This window comes from Drosophila mojavensis, unplaced genomic scaffold, assembly GCF_018153725.1.
Source record: "Drosophila mojavensis isolate 15081-1352.22 unplaced genomic scaffold, ASM1815372v1 contig_81, whole genome shotgun sequence".
In the NCBI taxonomy this organism is placed as follows: Eukaryota; Metazoa; Arthropoda; class Insecta; order Diptera; family Drosophilidae; genus Drosophila; species Drosophila mojavensis.
In genome coordinates, this window is record NW_025318907.1 from 7,802,987 (window position 1) to 7,827,209 (window position 24,223).

Below are 24,223 nucleotides of genomic sequence, written 5' to 3' on the forward strand. Positions count from 1 at the left end.
AAAATAGTAAGCTTCACTGTGGCTTGTGTGTTTGGGCAAACAGGATTATGACAAAGTACAAAAAGAATGTAAGCAAGAGGAAGGTACGGTAAGGGCACGTGCCCAGGAAACCGCAAGATCCTGTACACAATATATATCATGTTCAACTCGCTGTCTCATAAATCGCAGGCTACGTGTTCGGCGAACAGAATTCGAAATCAATTAATGCTCATTAGCTCTTACAATCCAGAAACTCAAGCACCGGCCCCTTTCATATCACTGCTGCCCATGTGAGCAACGATAAGTGGAGCTGTCCGCCAGGGCTGGTGCTAAATATACGATGCATAGCCAAAGTTCAATGCAGGCGTCAGTGGCGCTGGTGCCGCATCAAGCGTGGCCGATAGTAGCCAGCCAAATCGTCAAGTGCCAATGGCCAAGTGGAATTTTCAACTCGTTTTACAATAAACATCAAGCAAACGAGATATATACAATTATATATATTTAATATTTGAGATTTATTTACGATTTGTTTTGATTTGTACGCGCACAATCTTTATGATTTCAATTAGGCCGCCAGCCAGGCCATAAATCTGCGCTCTATATATAAATCGTACATAGCAGGTCTTCAGTATACCTTATAAATAAGTATTTGGCCAGTTGACGCAGTTTAGCTGATAAATAAATTTAAGAATATTGACTGTGTTTAATTTAATTTCAAATTGCGGCTGATGTACCGGAAATATATGAAGGATCAAAGGTTCTTGATTTGGATCTTTCGGATAATCTGATTATATAATATTGTAGTTCGGTGAGGATAAGTTTCCTATTGCCTCACATCGACATTTCTGCTGGTATAACTTTGTTGTAGCCTCGGAAGAGAAAAGTACTTCGCTATGTTCGCCCATTTTATAGATGGAAATTAAAATTAAGCTTTAAGCATCCGTTATAAAAACTTACAAGGCATAAATAATATTTTCATTGATGCGATTCTTACCAAGACTTTATAATCTAGAAATAGGTTTCCTTATAGAATCTCCCAAAGCAAATCATCATTCACTGAAAGTGTTTGAGCCAATGGCTATCCTTATGATAAATTTAACAAGCAGTTAGTGTTATATAAGTTAAGACTTTCGACAATCTAAGGAGGCTGGAGAGTCCAGTCAGACATTCAAGGGGAGAACCTAACCAGTTGAACAGATTTAGTTCAGTTTATATTCGGACTAGAGAGAGTTTAGACCTATTGTACCAAATTATATAAAATATATTATTTCATTGAACACAAAGTTGTATATATATTCACAAGAACCCAACACAGCGTCCCCAATCATTAGTACTCTAGTGTGGGAGCGCTTAACTTATATATTTAAAACACTTGTCAAATCCGATAGAACTATTTGATTGTTTGACAAGCAGATTAAGTGAAACAAATGAATCGAGAGTAGACATAATTTTTACAACGTGTTAACGTTATTAATATGAAAGACAGAACAATCAAATAACTAGAGAACCTGCCAAGCTGTCACTAAACCTAGACCGAAAAGATTATTTAGAGGTGATATATGAATTCTTGATGTATTGACAACGAACATAGCAAAATTCCTAATAATTGTATGCCTAATAGATAGGAATTTATGTTTGTCAAATATGAAAGCTTTATCGGATTTATAGTCAACAATTTCAGGGTATACCGTGTTACGAATTATTTTGCTATCGATAACAGTTTAAAGTTCTGATATCTTTTTATTTTTTATTTAATTAAATTTCTAGCTTTTTGATATTGTTGACCAAATAATAATTCCGTTTATTACTATAAATTATTTAATAGAAGTATATACTTGGACTCAAAGTCCAAGGCTTTTGGGAATTTTGCAAAAGTGATAATCGTTTTTCTCCAGCTCGTTTGCCTGACCATCTGACCAGAAGGTCCAAAGTGCAAACAAATCATCACAAGCCCTGGCTGTATAACACTCAGTCAGATTTATTGATCGACAGCACGGTACACCGCACTTTCAGCCAGTTCCGGAGATTATCGAAACGAAATTCCATTGCAAAAGCCTATCGCAGTCATCTATTTGGCACGAAGCTCAAGTGGCCAAAAGACAGAGCTGCCAACTTGCTGTCAACGATAGCCAAATAAACAACGAGAAATAGCAGTTAGTAATGCCAAGTCGAACTACAAATACTCTTTCGATAACATAAAAATCTCTTCAATCCTTAGCGAAATGCTTAGCTCGTATAGGAGATATGCTTTTCTTTATATGTATTGCAAGCATAAAAGAACTTAACATTTAAGTGGCATCATATTTTCCTATTATTATTTTTTTTATTTTAACTGCTCCTTTATTGAATAATTAATAATTATTTATTAATTAACTTTCCATTAACTATATATATTTAATAATGGCAGTCTATTTTATGTTGAGAAGACTACATAGATATATAACAGGGTCAACTAGCCGATCCATGGCTTAAACATTTGTTGGCTAACCAACCCACTAAAAGAGTATTTTAAGTCGAAATCGCGAATTAAATTGTTAACTTTAATAAACGAAGCCGCGAGCGTCGAGTCAAAAGGCCGAAACTGCCAAAAAGAAAAAATATAAATAAGTAAAAAAAAGCTAACAATTTTCGTGGGCTTGGCCACACAAAACGTCAGCCGCAGTGGCCGTTGTTGTTGTAATTGTAAACTGTCTACGAAAGAGAGAGAGGGGGAAATAGGCAATTAGTTAGACAATAAGCTGCGCTTTTAAATAGCGGTTTATCTTAATGTTTTGTTGCTTTTAGCTTTTTGCTTTTTTTTTGTTTTTATTTTGGCAAAGCAATTAAGTAAAAATGAACAAACGCAAAGCCGACCACCCACAAGGCCAATTAGTTAGATGATTAGACTTGCGAGCAGCACATTTCAGTTATTGCCTGGCCAACAAATTAATCAATTTACTATATGCTATATGCAGTAAATTAATTATAGTGTACCCTTTCACTATATCGAATCAGGTAAGCTTTCGCGTAAATCCAAAAACTATGAGCCGGAATGTAGAAATAAAAGTACGTGAATTCCTGGGAAGACCAGACAGAATGATATATATATATATATATATATTCTATTATAGTTGTCTAAATGCATTGCTTGAATAGAATGCACTTCTACTCTTACATTTGGGTATCAAACTTGTACTTGAATGCGCCTGTTGGCAGCTAATATGGATCAGCCTAACCAGATACTTTTCTTTACTTCAGATCTTTTTGCAAGGCCCAATCACTCAGCTTACTTTAGATGTGAATTAATATTCACAATATCAAAAAAAATTCATGGCTCACATAATTACAAATATGTAAGCTACAATATTGTTTAAAAGAATTGAATACAACCCAACCGTTTGCAATATTTCAAAAGCAACTTTTCGGAGCAACGCAGACTATTTAAAGCCCTTTGAGGCCTTGAAGCACTTGTCTGTGTGGGCCACTAGTCAGGGAGCTCTTGGGCTTAATATTCCTGGAATAAAACAAGCTGGCGACCCTTCAGTTAAGTTTGTTTATACGACTGCCTGCACTCGAGAATGTTTGTCCAGTCATCGTGTTCTGGAGTATGCGAGTAGACTGCGTTATTAGCACTCATAAACAAAAATGATAAAAAAGCAATAATTTAAACTAAAATTACATTTTTTATATACATAGGGGCATACAGTAAACTTGACATAGTCTGCAAATTATTTGATAAGATTTTCCTCACTGAAATCAAAGGACTAGAACTTTAACTTGAATAGTTTCCCAGTCACGAGTTCTTTTTGTTATTCGCTTTGCGTGGAATCCCCGCCAGGTAAGTGCCGGGCATATACGGGAGGGCGTGTTCCATCCACATAACATTCACATGATTAATATTGTTTTGGCAACTTATGATGGCACATGGCGTCACTTGAAAGGGACCCACAATTCTGATTTCTATCAGAAAAACAAGCACTCGACTCTCACTTGGCAACGTTGAAATGCAAAACTAGAGTACTTACTATAGAAGGTTCTCAACATAGTTTCGTTTATATGTGCAACAATCTAATCTTCTGGCTGTCGTAACTCACATTCTTGTGACGACACAGCGCGAACGATAAGAGAAAGTGCGGCAGGCAGAGGCCAAAAGGGGTATCTTTGCAATTTTGCAAGTAATCGAGTCTAATTAGTCACCTGGCAACAGCTCTTAATTAGGTTACCTGCGATATTTACCTATTAGCTAACCTATAGCTAACTGACCTTTGCTGTGAGTCAGCTCTGTGATGGATTAGCCAAATCAGTTGGCCAGCCTTTGACATAGATGTAGTGAAAATAATGGCAGTGATTGGGAAATTAATTATATTTCCATTCACTATCAAGATTGCGCATTACTCATGCGTATTGCCTAGGCGCCATGTCGCTTGCCTTTATGACTCGGCGCGGTCAGTAACAGAATCTGATAAAAACTAAACCTTGATATTCGCGGGGGTGGACAATGACCAAAGGCAAAAAACCGAGTGTTCATTGTAAAGTGATTGATTAACGGATTGCTGGATATGGCATTTACATCTGTTTATCGATAAGAATATTTGTAATCGATAACCGTTCCAAAGATCGCTATCACAACCATGCAATCTTATCAATCATGCACTCTAGACCTTATTATATTTAATTAATTATTTCAGTTTTGAAACATTTTAGCTATTTCTGTAATGTTTTCTATACCGAGCCAAAAATATAGTGGAAATGTGGGCTTGACAAATATTTTTAACAACTAGTTTCAGTTTTCTCATTGCAGTCATGGCGTCACTCGCTTTATAGGAATACCATATATACATAATTAAAATGAATACATATTATTCTCTACTATCAAATAAATTTTTACAACTTTGGCAATTTTGAAAATACAATTAAACAGTAAAACACAATTTTAAAAATAACTAAAATATAAACAATATATAAGCAATATATATGTATATATAATGTTCTATATATATATATATATTTAAAATAATAATAAAATAAAACAATATTCAAGCAATTTTAAGCCACAACTTTGCAGGTGGGCCACTTCCTTCACACACAGTTCTGTAAATATAATCATTTGTTATTATATTATTTTGCCACGGAATCAAAGAAAAAACATTTAAACTCACAAGAATAATCGATAAGTTTCTTAAAGCAGGAAATAAATGATATTTGAAATAATTCAAGATTTTTTATTTTAATGAATTCGTAAAATAAAATCTAAATCTGTATCATATATAAAGCATTAAATAGTGGCCCTAGTAATTAATAGCAATATGCAATTAATATGAGGGAATAGCTTATATAACTCCCTATACTGATTATTGTTAAGCAAGGTCATTTCTAGAGCAGCCTCTTTCCACTTCATTTTTCTAGCCCTCTACGGTATTATAAATAAAAATATTATACGTTACACTCTGGCTTAAAGAGAGATTTTTTTTATTTTGTAATTATGAGTTTAAGATTTGTAATAAAATTAGTCTTCTGCTAATAGGTTTCGAGAAACCCTGAGCTTGATTGCTCCCTGCGGCCTCCCTGCAGTGGGTAGACCAATATCGAGTGTCTGCCAATCAGCCAACCAAGGGAAGTCAGCTAACCGGATCAGAGAAGGGCATAGAACTAATCATTGAAATGTGAAGCAATTGCCAAGAAGCAAGCAGGAATTTTGGTTGTCGCATCGGCGCTTGTCACACCGCCAGGCGTCAACCAGCATTTGCCCAGACAATAGTCCATTATCGAGGATTACAAGGACGGCGCGAATGGGCAGAGTGGAGGGTAAAGGGGCAGGCTTACAGAAGGAAGAGCTCTAGGGAGAGGCTGTGGCAGAAATCGCTCAATGGGAGCGCTGAACAATGAAGATGGACGCATGTCTATGTCGATGAATTTCGCACAGGGATTGCCAGTTGCTCGCAGTGGCCGGAACATTTAGCGAGCTGCTCAGCCACTGTCAATCAGCGTTCAATCAAAGGTTTTTGGCAACTTCCTGAGTCATGAGTGTTGCCACCCACACAGAGCAGAGGACACAGGACGAAAGACCCAAGACACAAAACACATCAAGCAGACATAGCGGAAGTTCCTGCATGCGGGTCCTCCTTTGTTCTGACCCTAATCGCTTTAAACTGTTTCACATAGACACACACATATACACATACAAACTTACATACACACACAGTTAGGGGTTGCTCCCTGTTTTTATTGCGTGGGCGTTTCGCCAGTTTTATGTACGATCCGGAACTATTGCAGTTTTCGTTAATGAGAAACGCGTGTCCATACACAGTTTATTGTATCCCATTTGGAATGTAGCCCGAAATGTGTTAATGGATGATTTCAGTGGATAGTGGGTGGATACAAAAATTGGTCCCCTATATAACTCTAACTTCCAAGTGTGTTCTTTATATTTTATTATTCAAGCAAGGGAAATAGAGCGTCACAATATTACTTTAAGACTTGCTTTCCTTTACTGAATTTGTTGCATATATTCAGCATATTCAGGGAGATCATCAATGAGATTAAGTTATTTTGATTACTTGAAACCATAACAACTCCACTAAATAATATTAGTCATATAATCAGGCTCTGTAGAATAGCATCATAGCTTTATGAAGAAACTTAACGTACTCTATATGAAGCTGGAGAGCTCCAAAAATATATAGATCAACCATCATGTCTTCAGAGAACAAACGCACAATGATCATTCATTTTTCTTTCTTTTTTTTTTTTTTTTTTTTTTTTTACTATAATTCTTTCTTTTTAGAATTCGCTTAGTTATAGATCTTTAAGAACTTAAATTCTTGGCACATGTTAAAAAACAACTTTAATATAAATCCTCCGACCTACCCGAAAATTAAGTTGAACACAAATAAATTTAAATTTTAATTTAATACCTTACAATAATTTATTTAGTTAAAACTACAACAATATTTACTTCATTTATAAAATTACGGCTTCAATAATTTGATATTTTTCTTAACCTTGAAACAACTCTTACCAAAATGCAATTTCACAATTGCTAATGTAATTTCGGCTTTACTTTACATTAACATTTAGCTTAACAGCGCTCCCGCATGTACAATCACACCGCAACAACAGCTGCTTTTAACAGCTCATACAACAGGTTCGATGCTAGCAGATCTGTTAGCTTTACGTATTCTGTAGTCTTTGCTGTAAAGCATTGCTGCTAAATAGGTTTTCTCGCATGCTACAATAAAATGTTAAACTGTGCGCTATGCTCTTTCGGCTTGAGCACTTTGGTTAGGTGTTGCGGGTTGTCACATTTTGATAAGGTTTTATATAAGACTCGATAAGATTTGAATTGAATTAAAGCTTAGCCAAATAAATTAATAAAGCATTAAACATGCAATCTATCATTTTTTGTAATTTTTCCTAGATGATAAGGGTAGGTTAGGTATGCAATAAGAGGTTTTGTATAATAAAATATTCGCTTATTGCTTATCTTGGAAATAAACATCAATCTTTGATATTACAAAGATAAAACTTAAAAAAAGAATTATGTTAATAAAGTAAAAATAATATGAATATAAACTAAAATATATAAATAAAAAAAATTAGCTTAATATTTACTTTATCTAATGATCGAGTAAAAGTCAGATATATCAAATAACAAACAATGAAATAATAATATTAATAATCAGATATTTATAATGCGTGTGTAGGTTCTCTTTGGATCAAACTCTCATTGGCCATGCTGCGGGGCTCGACATGCAACATGTCTGTTGTGCAGCTGTCTGCCACCAACTCTTGGTTGCTGCTGTTGCTGCTGCTGCTGCCTCTGTTGCTGTCGCTGTCGCTGGCTCTGCCTCAGCCTCTGCCGCGGGTGCTGCCAGTGTCGGTCGCTTGCTATGTTGGCAGTATCCGTATCCAACAACAACAACAGCAACAAGAAAATGTCGCACGTTTCGTTTCGGTTAGTCTCGATAATTCAATCGCCCTGCAAAGACGTTCAACGTCGCTGCCAACTCAACTGCGGACCTCTCTCTCTCTCTCTGTCGCACGCGCTCTCGCTCTGTCTCTTTCTGTCTTTATCACTCGCTGCCACAGTCTCCAGCATTTCGCATTCGAATTCGCGAATTTACCGTTACGCACGCCACATTTGCGAATCAGGTGGCAGCGCCAGCACCTGTAAATAGTTCATAAAAGTAAAAACAAAGCAAACCGAAACAGAGCAAAACAAAACAGATTAATACGTGACATCCGCTGCGAATTGTTTGCCAAAGCGGAAACGGAAGCGCCTCTCGCGCCTTCGCCTCCCCCACCCAATGTCCCGTGCCCGTGTGTGGTGTGTGTGAGTGTGTGTGTGCATTGTGCCGCCTGAAATTGTTGTTTCTGTTGTTGTTTTTATTATTTTTGTGCATGAGCACACAGCAATTGGCGAAAATAAAAAACAAGCGATCGAACGCGTTCAATTTGAAATTCCTGGCAACAGCAATCGGATTTGCCAATTGATGACGCCCACTTTGCCGCGCCCCCAGCTCGCAGTGCAACCTCAATGTCAGCGTTATCTAACGGCGCTGGCAGATTGTTAAACGTGGCCGTGGAGAGCACCGCGAGCAGGACGAGATTTTAGTTTGCTGCTCAGCTGGCAGTAAATGGGTTAAAATTATGTACATTAATCGCCGAATGAATGTCGAATCAGTTAAAAAGACTGCTCTTTTTTATTGTAAGTATTCAATAATATAAAAGTACATAGAAATACAGTGTAAAATCAAATTGATGTGCGGAAACTACACTGAATTTAATATGGACGAAAAATGGAAATACAAATTTGATTATTTTCTAGAATATTCTGCAAAATTGTTGAAAGTCGAGCTTGCAAATAAACTGTTCTAATGTGACGTTTTTGTTAATGATTTACAAATAAAATTATACCAGGAAAATTTAAATATATATTCTTTATATTTTTCGGAAAGCTATTCTATTTATTCATTACTTAACAAACATTTTTGACACAATGTAACAGCCAAGTATTACAAACATTACGGTCTTTGACTTTTTGGTCCAGAATCTAAAGAATTGTGCATGATAATCTGCATTCGCTACAGTCAGTGCGAACAGGCAGCTTTATAAGTGAGCTACTGTGGTCCACATCACATTTCTTACAAATTTATAAATTTCGCGTATGCTGTTTATCAACCCAGAAAAACATTCGAATGAAAATACATCTTATTGACTTGAATTCTGTTACTAAGTCTTAATAACAAATAAAAGCTACTATGACTAGACTATACAGATAATATTTAATAATTAATATTACGAAAATTAAAATCAAAAATAAAACTATGTAAATAATAGTAATAATGAGATAATTAAAAACTGAAAAATAAACATAAACAACAAAATAAAATTTGTAGTTGGCAAATATTGGTATAGTGTAGGCATATTTAGACTGAAAATCGTTTTGACCATGTGTTTCATAGGGTATCCAGGTATACCCTACTTGCCTTTGAAATGTTACTGTTAATGGGCCTCACTATTGGTAGCACTTCAAACATCTTGGGCAACGCCAAGCACAAACACTTGCATTACCAACAAACACACAACAACACACTCACACATACACACCCACATACAGACCCATTCAAGTCTTGTGGCATACCTTATCTTCATTCATAATTTCATCAACCTACTAAGGAAAAAAACGAAGAAGAAGAGGGAAAATATTATAGCCCAGTCGAAAACTTTGCGACGTTTCTTCTCTACCGTTTTTGTTGTATATATATATATTTTTTTTTTTTTTTTTTTTTACGTCGCACATTCGATTTATTTATTAGAACTCTGTCGATAATTACAAAATAATGCGTTTTACCAACCACCCGCCCCACCCACTCGCCCCATCTCATATCTTGAACCGTGCTGAAGTAGCGTTAACTATGCTTGGGAACAAACTATGGAGTGAAGTGTAAAACGAGGTTATGTGAAGCATAAATTTTCAAGCGATACGATAGCCTCCCCCAACACACCTCCGTACTCCCCTACCTCACCGTTAACCACCCAAAACATAACAGCGAGCGCGATAAGATTTCGATAGGTTTCGTTTTCAGTTTCAGTTATATTTCATGTTGTCTCCGTGTAGAAGGAAGCCGCAGAGCGCAACGCGAAGCGAGAGGCGGGGGGCGAATAGTTTTCGATTATTTGTAACTTGGCTAATTTGTGGAAGCTACTTGTAAATGAGGCTGTAAGCGAAGTCGTTTCCAATCTCGAGAGGCCTTGACTGAAGTCAAGTGCGCTCTGGAGTGGTTAACATGTGCTTGGAAGGCTCCAAGAGGGCGTCCGCATTGGGTGGTCGTCGATGTTTTGAGGGGTTTGTTGTGGCGCTAAACAATAATTTCAACTGAGGGGTGCAAAAAGCCATAGAGGATAGAGGGTTCTAGTCGATAAAGCTCTCGAATTGGCTATCGAAATTTATAATTAATTTAAATGCTATTGATAATTAAACTAAATTATTTCAAGAATGGAAAACCAAGAAAAAACTGCTGAGAATTATGTATATATACAATCAAGTAAATATTTATTACTTAAGTAGTGGAAATGCTAATTACGAAATATATATAGTTTTGATCTATTCTAACTCAATCCACATTTTTGAATCCACATTACAATTGAACAAAGCCGACTTTCAATATATTATGGTAACATATTACATGTGGTTGTAGATGAGCCATAAAACATGTTTGCGACTAACAGTCGAGGCGGCTTAAAATAATATTAACCGATCCAGTTTCCCATCTAATTTACTACCTGACCTGGCACAATAATCAAAGCAACAAGCGCCGCCACACTGTGTGTAAAAAATCCAATAAATTCATCAAATCGAAAACGCGATTATGAATGAATGTTATAAAATAACAAAAGAGACAACAAATGAAACATGATAAATGGACAAGCAGGCGACTACTGAGCTACGCCCAAAGAGGGAGGGAAACGAAGAGGAAGTCATAAAAAAGGCGCACTTGTGTGAGGGAGCGTGTCTGTGTGTGTGCGGGTGTGTGTGAGTCGCATTTTGACAAGGTGTAAACACTAGTATGCAATTTAGGTTGTTGTATCTGTTTTAGATACAATTATTGATTGGCTGTTAGAGATACGCCAGATATGTGCGATAAGAGCGCCTCTGATAAAGCAAACACTTTCTAATGCCATCTCTCTCTCTCTCTCTTACTCTTTCTCGCTCTCCGTCCCATTCAGGTGGTGATTTCAGGTGCATTATGTACAGTAGAAGATTACGTAATAATGTCACAGTGTGCACACAACAAAGCCATACACCTAGCTGCGGAAGGAACAGTCTCAGTGACAGACATTTCACAGATTCGTAAGTACTAAATCAATTACAATTTACAACTTCCCACCTATTGTAGCTAAACGGGTTCGAATCCCACATATACAGACACTACATACACCTAAAAAAAAAAAAATAAATTGATCTTATGTATCCCTCTTTCTCTCTCCCTCACTCCCACTCCCTTACCCCCGCCCTCACTCCCTGTCAGTCTCTCTGTCTCTCTCTCTCTCGCTCTCGATCTGAGCTATTTTGTTTATAACGCGTGTGTCTTGCAGGAAATGCCATCACATTTTGTAGTTAACATTTTCTTCGACAACCTTTCACTAACAATAACATTCGACAACGGCATTCGGCAACAATGTTAAGTACTTTTTGCTGCTTATTATTGTTGTTGCTTTCATTTCCATGACAATGAAGCATCTCATCTGATCTCAAGCAATGCCCGAACCCAGCAAGTCACTCGACCAAAAACCTGGCATTACTTTTACAATCAAGTCAAAATAATGTTCAATATTTTTCTCACTTATTTGTTAACTCTCCGACGTTTTTAAACTGTCAATCAATTATGTTACATCTATCTGTCAAATCGTCAACATAAATTTGAAAAACCTTCATATTCCGTTCGACAAGTGCAACTTTGTCATGGATTGATACGCCATGCATACTTATTAGTAAAAAAATACATGAGCGTTTTAACAAGTAGAACACAAATCGGAATATGATTGATTAACAACTTCCTTGTTTGAATGATTGACCGCAGAGTGATTGAATGAGTTAATGAATTGATTGACTATCAGACTAACTGTTTGACCTGAGATACATTTATTTTTGATTGATTGCTTTAGTGATTGAGTAACTGACTGATCCCACTTTTTGTCTGATTGATGACTGATTGACTGACTGACTGACACTTATTGTCTGAGTGGTGACAGTTTGATTTACTGACAGATTGATTTAAAAATGTAGTATTAAATGTAGTTGATTGACTCAATGATTTACAGACTAGACTGATTAAATAATTGATTGATCAATCAATTATTTATCAGTTTCATAGGAATCTGATTTATCTGTTGATCCACTTAGATATTCACAGTGTCTAAGCTATTCCAATCCCAAAAAAGCTATGTTACCTCTACAATACTAGAGATAAGCATATTTCACAGCTCACGCTAAATTTTCTTTAGACTCTACCGAGAACAGAATACAACATTTCCATATTATGTAACTTTAATTTGAAAGTGCCACAAATGCAAGACCCAAGTCGCCAAATCTCAAGCCCAATTTAATAGTTTGGTAGACCGTGGAGCTCTCTTTTGGCGCTTAAATTGCTCATTTTATGATTCGATAACTCGAAACGCACCAACTTTCACTGGCAGGTCAATTTTCGTAGTCCGGCCGTGGCTAATTGCAGCCCGGCTGCCTGAATGCTGCGTTAAATGTCCGAATGGCCGCTTGGCTGATTGCCCGCAGCTGTTCCAAAAACTGAGATAGCGGCTCGAAGGGTCGCAGCACGAGCTATGCCAGCAGGACCTTAAATGTACTCTAAAGTATCGTCCATTGTTCTGTCGCCGTCGTGTTTTTGCACATTTTCAAGCAGCACAACAAATGCCACACAACAGGTGCAAGCTGCGCGTGAAAATGTTCAGCTGGTATTTACAAAAAATATAGATATATGGATTTATATCTGTGTGCATAGAAAAGTCGCAGGCAAGGAAAAAGGCCACAGCATTTATGCCTAATGTGCGAAAAATGCCTTTGTCAATTCACACGCCCACTGCGGCTGCATCCCGGACTATTTCAATTATTTGCATGAGCTGTGGTATTTTAGGCGGAAGCTCCGATACCTGGGTACCCAGGTCAACTAGTCTACTGTCTACTGTCTACTACGGCAGCCTCAGCATTTTCATGAATAACAATTGATGTACCGGCCATCTATATCTCTCGGCTCGGGTTTTATGATGTGCTATGCAACACTAAGCTGCTGGCAGCTGGGTTAAACCCGATGTGCACTTGTGCAAACAAAATTTGCAGGGGTTTTCCCACCCGAAATAACTGTTCACGGTTTACAAATTCTATCTCTGTTGAGCAGGAATAACTTAAAGTAGCCAATAATAATAATAACGGGTAGCTATAACAGGACGAAGATTATACAAGAGTAGTATATTCTAAGAAGATGCATACACTATTATTGCTTATGTAGTTACACGATATACTAACCTGATCTCAATGAAAACTTATCACTGAATTTTTGCTAAAAATATTTAGTGTGCCATCTACACGACAAATCTGTCGGATCGAGAGACTATTTTAAGGGCAGAAGACCAAATATGTGTAGATCAGCGTAAAAATACATATTTATGCCTGATCAGATATATGCACACATATTTCCCTTATCTACATCAATAAATCTCGAGTATTTGCTCAGCACCCGCATCTGTTGTTGAGCCGCTCCTGTGCTGGGGCGCAATTAAACACCTCATGCCTAATGAATCTTGACATTTCAATCAATGACCCTCCACACCCCGGCACGTTCCTCTCCCATCATGCCCATCTGCCCTGCGCAGAGCATTAAATCTTAGCAGACCGCAACTGCAGCGCTTTTCATCGGGAAAATTCAGGCAACTCGGTCATAAATCACATGAATTAATTTGTGGACTAAAGGCAAAAATGTTGAGGTCGCATTTACCTCGATCGCGAGTCGAAAGGGTAGCAATAGCAAAACTAGGGCTGCTTGCCCCTTGGCCATAAAAACATTTTATGGCTCATCATGGGCGCCCATAAATTTGAGAACGCCATCATTCCCATCTACCCCCATCCCCCGTGGTCCGGTGTCCAGGGCGTTGCCCAATCAACACCTCCGCCCCAGAGCGTAGCTGCTGTAATAAGTTCTTGTCTGTTAATTTCTTAATCAAATAATAGACAAGGGTTCGGTCCACGTCCCCAATGATCATTGTCTTCTAGGCCCAAAACTTTTCTAATGGAGGTCTTCCAGTCTTTTCCTCTCTTTCGAATGCGTGTTTGCCTGAAGTTCATAAAAACTGTTTAGCAGTCCGTCCAACCTCAACGATCAATCACAGCTGCAAATATACAAAAGCAATAGCAAAAATTCCACAGACCTGCCCGAAAGGGAAATATGCTCATCAAATATTTAATATCTCTCCAAAATCTATATTTGTTTTGCTACTTTTGTAGCTCTTTGAGCTTTATATAGAATATCACAAGTTAATACTCAGTAAGTCGTAGTTCTTCACACAGTAATAGCCGACTGAAAATACACCTTCATAAAATTCTCATGTACTGATAATAATTTTCAGTTTTTCAACTCTATAAAATTGGATTTATTCATCGTCAATTGGATCTATTACCATCGTCAAATGGGGATTGCCTTAATAATCTGTATATAATCTGTGTATAAATCAAAAACTTCTCTCAGCTTCCACTTTTCATTTAAGAAGAAGAACAAATTTAATTTGTAGCTTCAAGTCTAGTTATATTGTCTGCAAAGAAATATTGAAATACTAGGCAAACTTGTATCAAGCAAAGCAACGCCATATCATAAATTGTTTCAGAATCTGTGTTAAGGCTAAGCTCAATGTCAAGTAAATCACATCAACTCTAGAAGATATGCAGCAGATCGATTCAAGACGAGGCGCGAGAGACGGCATAGCCAAAAAAAATTTAATGAATGACTTTGGCTGTTGGCCGTTGCTGACGATGGCTGATAGGTGATAATAATGTGGGAAATATTTAGCACCATCATTACAAACATCATTAAAATTTAAATAGATGTGTTTAACATGAAAATAACTAGAAAAGTTGTTGTTGCTTTTTTTTTTTTCGTTTGGTACACTGAGAAAAGGAAATCATGCCGTGAAAATTCCAAGAAATAGCACATGCCGAGCACAGGTAGGGTTAGGGCTCAGGGTCTTAGGTGTAGGGGTAGTCATTGAAGCTGCCCAAGCAGATTCATCAATTAACGCCCCGACTTGGACTTGCAGTTGGAGTATTGGTATTGGAGTCGGAGTGGTTCGGTGTGGTGTCGAGAGGCGGTCACTTCATTAAACGCTGTCCAAGCTGTGGACAAATAAATGCATTTCCGTTGCGCACAAACACATTTCCAAGAGCCGCCGACAACAGCAACAGCAACAACAACCTAAAGAATCTCAGATGCATTTTTTACCTACCGCCTAGAAACTCGAGAAAAAAATACCGAACAGTTAAAAGAGAGAAGGAGAAGTAGAAAACATGGTCAACAACAAAGCCGAACAAGTGTACCGCTTGCCGATCGTCAGTCGTACAACAAAAATGAAGTCAGAGGCAGGTTCGACAGTTTTTTTTTTTTTTTTTGTTTTTTTTTGGTCAATTGCTTCACTCGATCTTTCTGAACCTGGCCCTCGAAAACCTTGGACCCGCCATTGATTTCCACTTAACGCTTCACAACTCAAGTGGCCATCAAGTTTACAGTTTAAGTAAGCGGTAGGGTAGAGGCGCGAGCAGGAGGGTGCCGCGACTCAAATGCGCTTTCCTCTTTCGTTTCTCTATTTCAATATTATTGTTTCCCACAGTGCCAGGAAAATATTTAAGCGCCAATTTCATGTAGTTTTCCTCCATTCTCAAACTGAAATAAAAGAAAGAGAAATACTCATTCCTATTACCGTGTCCAGTCGATTCACTACCGTTCCTCAAGTGTCGCCCTCTCTATCGCCCCATCTCCTTCGCTCTCCATTACTCTTTCGATCTTTCTCTCTCTCTCTCATGAATATATATATATATCTCTCTCTTCCACCTTGTCTACTTTAATTTGAATAACAATGGGCCAGTTCTGAACTTCGGCATGGCTTCAAAGCGCCCTTCTTCAATCTTCAGTTTTCGTATTTGGTTTTCCTATTGGTAATGAACGATCGCATTTTTGATCTGGCAGGAGCTGCCTTGTCAGCAATTACGCACTTAACTCCGATAGTAACTGACAAAGGAGTTGTTATACTCTCCATAGCTAGTCAATGCATTGAAATCAAAAGTTCTTAGAATTGTTCTCTTCCACGTGAGTTTTGTTTCTGGTCGTGAGAACCATGTTTCTTTTGTAGGCTGATATCGAACAAAGTTATTGATACTTGTATAGAAGTAGTAAAAACAGTTTCTCCTCAAATATATTTTAATATTTAAAACATTTTCAATGCCATATTTTATAAAAGACAAATACAACTCTTAGAATCCATACGAATCAAAAATACATATAACATCCATGGCTAATGGTTAGGCCAATAAAACTAGTGGCAGCAGCTGCTGCTTTATGATCAATCAATAAAAAATCAACCACATGATAATCAGTTGGACGATCTGAAGCCTAGTCGCAGCACACTCCAAACCATTAAATAGTGCATTTTACGAGCAGAACCAGACCAGAAAGATAGCTCGGCCGTGGTATAAAAGAAATGCCGCTCTCATGGCTGACAGATAAAACAAAACGCCGCCGATCGACGCTTGATCAACGGCGCAATAAATTCATCAAACAAATATCAAAGAAAGACAGAGAGAGAAAGGTAAATGGATAGAGAAAGAGGGAGAGGGGGTCTTGAGCTGTTGGCTAAGCCGACTTTGCGTTATAATCGACATGAATATTAAAACCACAAAACTATAATCAGTGCGATATGATCGGCGGAAAAACATATCAATCTCAACTGGAACAGACTCAAGCACAGCCATCAGCGCAGCAGCCACCGTTGTGGACCCTTTTTTGAGGCCATTAACTGCCTGCAGACGACCTAATGGACATGATCTTTCGTCACTCCCAATAACAACAAAAGGGAATGCAGCCTATACATATATGGATGTAGTCTTTCTAAACATCCATATTCTCTCACTCTCTCTCATTCTCTCTCCCTCTCTGTCTTTCCCTGACTAAAAGCGAGGATGGAACTCTCATTTTGATCTTGATCTTGCGGCTACGAACACGGCGTTTGCCGCCTGTTGTTGATCCCTAAATACCCTTTAAATTGTACGTAATTCCCCACATGGCATTTATCATCATTATTATCGAACACACGCTGCTGCAAAGTCGAGACACGGTGGACACTTCAAGTTCCATGAATAATTTGTGTTCAGATGAGATAGGTATTTTCACGAAGTTGTGTGGGAAAGGAGAAAATATCTCGATTGGAAAAACATGTGAAGAAAAACGAGTATTTTGTTCCTTTTTGTCAGCACTTACAACAGAAAGTTAGAATTCTGTAGCTTTAATTATTTGTTTAAAAATATTTATATTTAGTAAAAAATTGGCTAAGAGTATATGCGTACAAATTATTTTTAAGTAAAATAAATACGTATAAAGGGTAAATCTTTTGAAAAGTATATTTCAAATTGCCATGACTCAGACTAAGAATGGACCAGGAGATCATCCACCTCGTATTATAAATAGCTGAGATCATACAGACAAACATACAGATGGTCAGACAAAATGAATATTGCACAAAAGCAATATACTCTTTGTGACTCTGTTGAATGAACTAGAGTTAGTTAAAAGATCCGACTCAGCTTGCCAGAGATATATTAGATTATTACTTATTTATAAGAAATAAAAAAGTTGGGGACTGAAATCTTGTAGCTATAAAGTATCCCACCGTGAAATAGTTATAGTTATATTCATATCAACTTATTGGTATTGTCTAAGAATATATATAGGTTAGGGGAAGAAAGAATTATAAGGTGTAGTTACTATAGATCAAACTAAAGATTCTAGTTGATATTCAACACAATTTCTTCTATAGTCAAACGTAGCAAATCTTTGCAATATCATACAGAATTATCTCAAATTTTCATCTCTAATTCTAATATTTCTTCATCCTGAACCCATTCCAAAGAAAACATATAGTTTTGCTCGGTAACACATACATATATTGAAAAACGTATATCTTGGTAAATTTAGTAAAAAAGTATATTTGTATTCGTATATATTTATTGCCTGATCTATAATCGTAAAATACTTAAATACTGATTCCCAACAATTTTCGAAGAATCGGCCAAGCATGACAAAGAAATTTTTTCTCACAGGAAGTGTTGCAACGACTGGCGCCAGCCAAAAAAAAGAAGCATATATAGCCATAATGATATATTGTATATATATATATATATATATATATATATATATATATGTATATATATCAATATATGTACATGTATAAATATGTATATAAATATAAATAACAAAAAGGAAAATTTTCTATAACATGTGTATACGAAATGGTAACATATATCTAGCATATTTAGGTGCTTAAGATTGGTCAACATCTCGCAGACAGCTGCCAGGTCGGGTCGGCAGCCATAATGATAAAGCTCCAGAGAGCGGAAATGCATTAATTTGTCAGTTGGCTTGTGCCGCACGAATAAATCAATTCGTTTACAAGGTGGCAGTGACTGAATATCAAAAGGAGGGGGGCTGCATCCCCAGCCCCTCTTCCTCTTTAAGGAAGACACGTCCCGTTCTTCTGGTATTTTCTTTTTATTTCTTTCCCCTGCTAAGCAGCCACTTTCCAATTACGTAAAGTTGACGTCGGCATCGTCGGCATCGCGTGCAGTTATGCAAATTATGAAGTTCCGAGTTTTTTGGCTCTACTCTATATAGTATAACATATACCTAAATACTACCGTATAATGGGCTTCTGCTGTTGCATGGCTCGAATTCGGGCCGGGTCTCGGTCTTGGTCTTGGTCGAGGCGGCGCCTTCTTCTTCTTCTTTTTATCGTGCACTTGAAGCAGTTTGATTCGCCTTCCCCATGCAAATGAACCTTTTAATCATACGAATGTAATAAAAAGCGAAAAACTTGTGTATTTAGGTAGTTGCTAATGTGCCGAGGCGGACGTCGATTTCTGTCTGTTTTCGGGCATATTTGTTCTTTTTGCCTTTTGTTGCTTGGTTAACGCAAATTGCGTGTCTGGCATTTGTGTGGGGCACATTTCGTTGGGGCGCTGCACGCGACGCCTGGCTAACAAATGTCCCAAGTCTGCCCCTATCAAATGCCAGCTACAGTGCACCAGGTGTGCCAGTGTTGAGAAATGTTGTGCTTTTGATGAACGAGATCACGGTTATAAACGAAATATTCATTTAAATGTATTCAAACTATATTTCTTCCTATTAATCTCAACAAGATTTTCGAAAATTGTATTGTTCATTTCATTGCTAATTAATAAGTGTTAAAAACGGACCGTCAAATTCAAGTCCTCACTATTCGATTGATAAAATATAATAAGTTAGACCTAATTCAGAGTATTAGGAATTATTTCAATTCAGGTTGCTATGAGCAAAATTATACTTTATAAAATAAATTTTTATATTTTATTAAATATAAAAAAAAAAAATTAAATGTAATATTTTTATTATATATTTTTTTGTGTTATATTTTAATAAAATATTCATAAACTTTTTATTAAATATTCAACAATAATAAATTATATGTAGCTATAAATTTATTTTAAGTATTTTACCATAATTAAAGGCAATATGTATACCATTTACAAACACTAATGGTAATGTTATTAGCTGGAAATTATATCGACAGTGGCTTCAGCTATACATATATTGTAATATACATAATCTTAAAAGATGTTCTCTCATAATTCGCAAACAGGTCAAGCTCCTTTTAAATTTCATTGATATATATTCATAGTCACAATCCCTGTGAAGGCAGTCGCATATCTATTCCTTCTTACCTTCCCATAGTGGTATTCACATTCGTGTTTCCCTCCGTTTTCGTATCTGGGACTAAATGACAATGCGTGCCTGCCGACACCTTGGCTCAACGTTTGTAATACCCGTAATTGCCCCATTGGCTCTAGGCATTGGGGAGCGCAAGTATCGAGAATCGGGGTTGATGGCTGGCGAGGCTGGTGGCAGGGGCTGGCAACAGACTATTTGATGGCAAACAATTGGCACATCATTTGTAGCAGCAGGTAATTGCGGGCCGAATAGCTATACCAATAACGGAGTAACTGACGTAAGCTCTCATGGTGGGTGTGAAGACCACCCTGTTGATAGCTCAGTCGATAGGCCCAGGGATGGCCAAGAGGCTATCGAGATGGTTTCCTTGGAATACCATTAAGCGATTTCCGCTGGCAAAAGCAATCAACGGCCTGAAACTGCCATAAAATAATGCTTTCAATAATTTTTAATAGAGTTATCCGCGTGGAGCGGCTCCCGTTGTCGCTGCCACAGTCGGCACTCTGTCCAAAATAAAATAAAATAAAAAAGAAAACAGCAGAATAAGAGAAGACGAACGTAAAATGTTTTCTTATCTCATTATTAAAGGGACGCAGCAGCCGCCGTCGACTGAAAAGATTTGCAGGTAACAGTTCAGCACTTTGGCCACATAAAACAAAACTCTCGGCCCAAAAGTCAAGTTAAGACAGGACATTGACCGCCAAGTCTGGCGAGGAGTAGCCCAAAAGCCGAGTGGCGAGAAATGCGCCAAATTAACGCAAGATTATTAAATGAGCTAAAGCGCCGGCAAGAGACTTGAAGAACTTAAGGATAGATTCATGGTATAATATAATGATCAACTGATATCAATATATCAGTATATCATATGTCAATATGTCTATATTGGAACTGACCTTCAAAGTTTGGTCAAATTTGTATCTACATATATAGAAAGCGATGATTTTTTCTGTTTTTCTTACCAGGGCTTCGGGGAATAATGTAGTCAAACAGTTTCGACTAGCGATTCTTTACTTGCTCTATTCTTTTCTGAAATTCTCTACCTTTCGCTGAAACACTTTTTCTGGATAAAAGAATAATAAATATATATATTTAATCCGATTTTAAAAGACCAAAACAAATGATTGAAAAATAAATTGAAATTAAATTCAGAAAATATTAGATATTTTCGGAATACTAACAGTCAGTGTACAAATGTTAACATTAGCTCAGGTGATGTAGCCTTGAGTATTGCATTTTCTAAAGTTAATTTATAGTAACCGATCAACTCCACGGAACACTGCTGACGAAAGGCCCCACCACATCGAACTTAATCATCGTGAACCATCAACGTCAACAACAAGGCCCGTCCACATTGTCAGTGCAACGATTCAAGTTTATATTTCCAACGAATCGATTGCAATAAGCCCGAAGAAAATAAGGGCAGCAGGGACTCAGTAGAGGGTATTCACTGTAGCCGATGTGTGTGCTCGCATAATTTGCTGTGGGGCAACATTTTATGAGCACCTTACACCTGAAGCCTTAATTAAGCCGAAGCTAGGCCAGCAGAACTGGCTTCAGCTCAAACGTTGCAAATGCCATGCAACATTGACAGTTGCACTGCGATGTCACTCAATGTCAGAATAAACAGAGAAGAGCTGCGGATGATGTAGGCCCCATAGGATGCTGCTGCTGCTGCTGCTGCTGACGGTGCTGCTGTCGAGGCCCGCAGAAAAACAAACAAATGTAAAACCTAAAATAATGACACGCGAAAAACAATAAAACAAAGCAAGAAAACAAAGAATACAAATAGCCTGGCTGGCAAAAGTTAAAGACAATAAAAGGCACAAGAAAACAAGAAACCTGAAAAAAAAAAACAAGACAACATATCAGCCGGCCGCACTTAACACCTTGGACCTGGCCGAATCCTGTTTGGCCCACACACACAACTAGGCAAGACCCGACAAGGACATGACATTTTTATTATATCTAGGCCTTCCTCTTCTTCTTCTTTTTGCACATGCTCTCAGTTGCTCCCGCTCATCTGCTAGCTGGCAGGCGCTCTGGGCCGAAATTGCTAAGACAGACGGCGCCCTGCCGCGTTACATGGCCCGGTTTAAACCTGGTTCAGACTTGGTCAAAAAAATAACAGAAAACAAAAAAGGTTCTAACTTTGTTTTATGGCCCACGAGCTGTGCGCCGCGCGTAAGTCAAAAGGTGTTACAACAGACAAATAGGACTGGGCAACTGTAGTCTCTCCCTCTCTGACTATGCCCCTCTTGATAGAGAGAGAGACAGAGAGAGCTGTTATCCCTTGAGGGTGTTAAATTTGTATAGAAGGTTTTCTTATTGTTGGTAATTTTTGCTAATTAATGGCGTCATTAAAATGTTCCCATCTCTGTCTCTGCCTACATCTCTGCCTCTCATTTCCTCTCAATCCCAGTCCAGACATGCTAAGAGCCCTTTATAATAATTATGTTGTAAGTGCCAAGACTACGCCCCTTAAAAGATTTAAAACCTCGGGGCGAAACTAGAAAAGTCGTTTTTTTTTTTGCCCAGCTAAAACTGTTTTGGGTGGTCCGTTAAATCGTTTCTAGTGCGAGCTCTAAAGGATATCAGCTGTATAAATTGGACAGGTTCAAGTCAATCCATCAGCAGTTTGTAGTCAGAAAACTATCTAGATCATCGCTTAGGAAACAGCTTATAGAGCGGTCTTATATTAGGAAATTGATTATCATAAATAGTTGATGATTCATCTTTAAGAAAATTGGGTTATATCAGTAGCTATTGGAGCTTAGCCTGCCGGAAAGGCAAATAAAATACCCCATCCGTGTTGATGGGTAGTATTGAAAGGATTGTTTTCCTTTTGCGATGTAGTATATATTTTGTAATTGTTTTGCCTTTAAGCTGACTATATTTTTGTCAATATCCTTAATAAATATAATATATATAATAATAAATATTTAAAAATGTGTAATGGTTGTATAAGATCATAGATCGAAGACAACAACTTACTAATATTATGCTAGGAAGAATTTAAAAATTTAATTTTTACTGTTAAACTGAAACGATCATGAAAATTATTACATTTTATCCATACATAGGTCATGGTTCAATGCTTTGTAAAATAACAAACAAATGGTGTTATTCCTATGTTGATTCTAGCTGACATTTGTACTCATTTGTAATTATGAGAAAAATGGAAAATATTTAATTTTCCACATATATGTAACACATATATCACAGATACATTATTAGATTCGAATATCTTCAAGAAAAAATCTCTGAAGTGGGTGGATAAGCAACTACTTTTGCTATCACTGGCGAGCACTAAGAGCGTGCTGTCATTAATTCTCTTGCTCCACATTCGGCAATATCAGAATCGTAACTCTGAGCAGCACCTTTACCTAGGCCTTTCATAACCATATTGCAGCAACAGTCGTGAGTCCATATGTGCGCAATGCACAGAGGTATATGTGGTGGAAACCCTATGGGGTCCAGTTGGCAAATGAAACCCGCATTAAAAGTTGCCTAGTTTATGTAAATACATATAAATACGGATTGGTGGTTATTACACGGATCATAAAGTCCAGTTTATCAGGGGCCGAAAACATGAAGTTGTTTCGGGCTTTTTAAGTGCATTCAATTAGCGCTTGTTTTTCCGCACCCACGCCAAACGGCTTCCTGCTGATTGGGATTGGGATATTCGTGTATAAACATGTGTACATGCGAGTTGTCTGCATACTTATGGATACTTACTCATTGGCCAATCGATGACAATTAACACCTGTCCGCATAAATCAGTGCCAGGCATATCTTAATTTATGATGGCGTAATCAATGCTTCTGCGCGTATCTCGACAATAAATTCTGCTCGCATTGCATTGCACCAATAATTCGGAAACAATTCAAATTGTCACAATAACTCAGCGCCTTATTGAAGGAGAATTAAAAGAAAAACACGCACACTTAAGCCAGCACATTAAAAACTTAACTAAAGCAAATTGCACTGAGCCGTTGGGTTAGGCCTTGCACTGGCCTCTACTGCCAAGTTGCATGAACTACGAGTTACCCTGTAACTTGAGCTTTGCATTGCGTGCGATGCAATCGGATTCCTTGACTTGCACCTCTGATGCTTGATTATAATAAAATTTAAAAAGCGTGAAAACACTTTTCGTGTTCTTATACATACTACAAATACCGATTATATCAGGAAACCAACTCATTTCATTAAAGTTTAGTCGGGTACCCAAACCC

General features: G+C 37.5%; 1 protein-coding gene across 3 annotated transcripts in view; it reads left to right on the forward strand.

The window, feature by feature from the left end:
• Positions 1-24,223, forward strand: part of LOC6581032 (cell wall protein DAN4) — an 81,031-nt gene that overhangs the window by 41,373 nt on the left and 15,435 nt on the right. For 2 of the 3 annotated variants that reach the window (XM_032729886.2, XM_044011210.1), the window contains one exon: positions 11,188-11,311. In XM_032729886.2, coding sequence (XP_032585777.1) covers positions 11,188-11,311 — 124 coding nt within the window. Of the gene's footprint in view, positions 1-8,376; positions 8,666-11,187; positions 11,312-24,223 lie in introns of those variants that run through there. The other variant, XM_032729888.2, reaches the window with a different exon arrangement.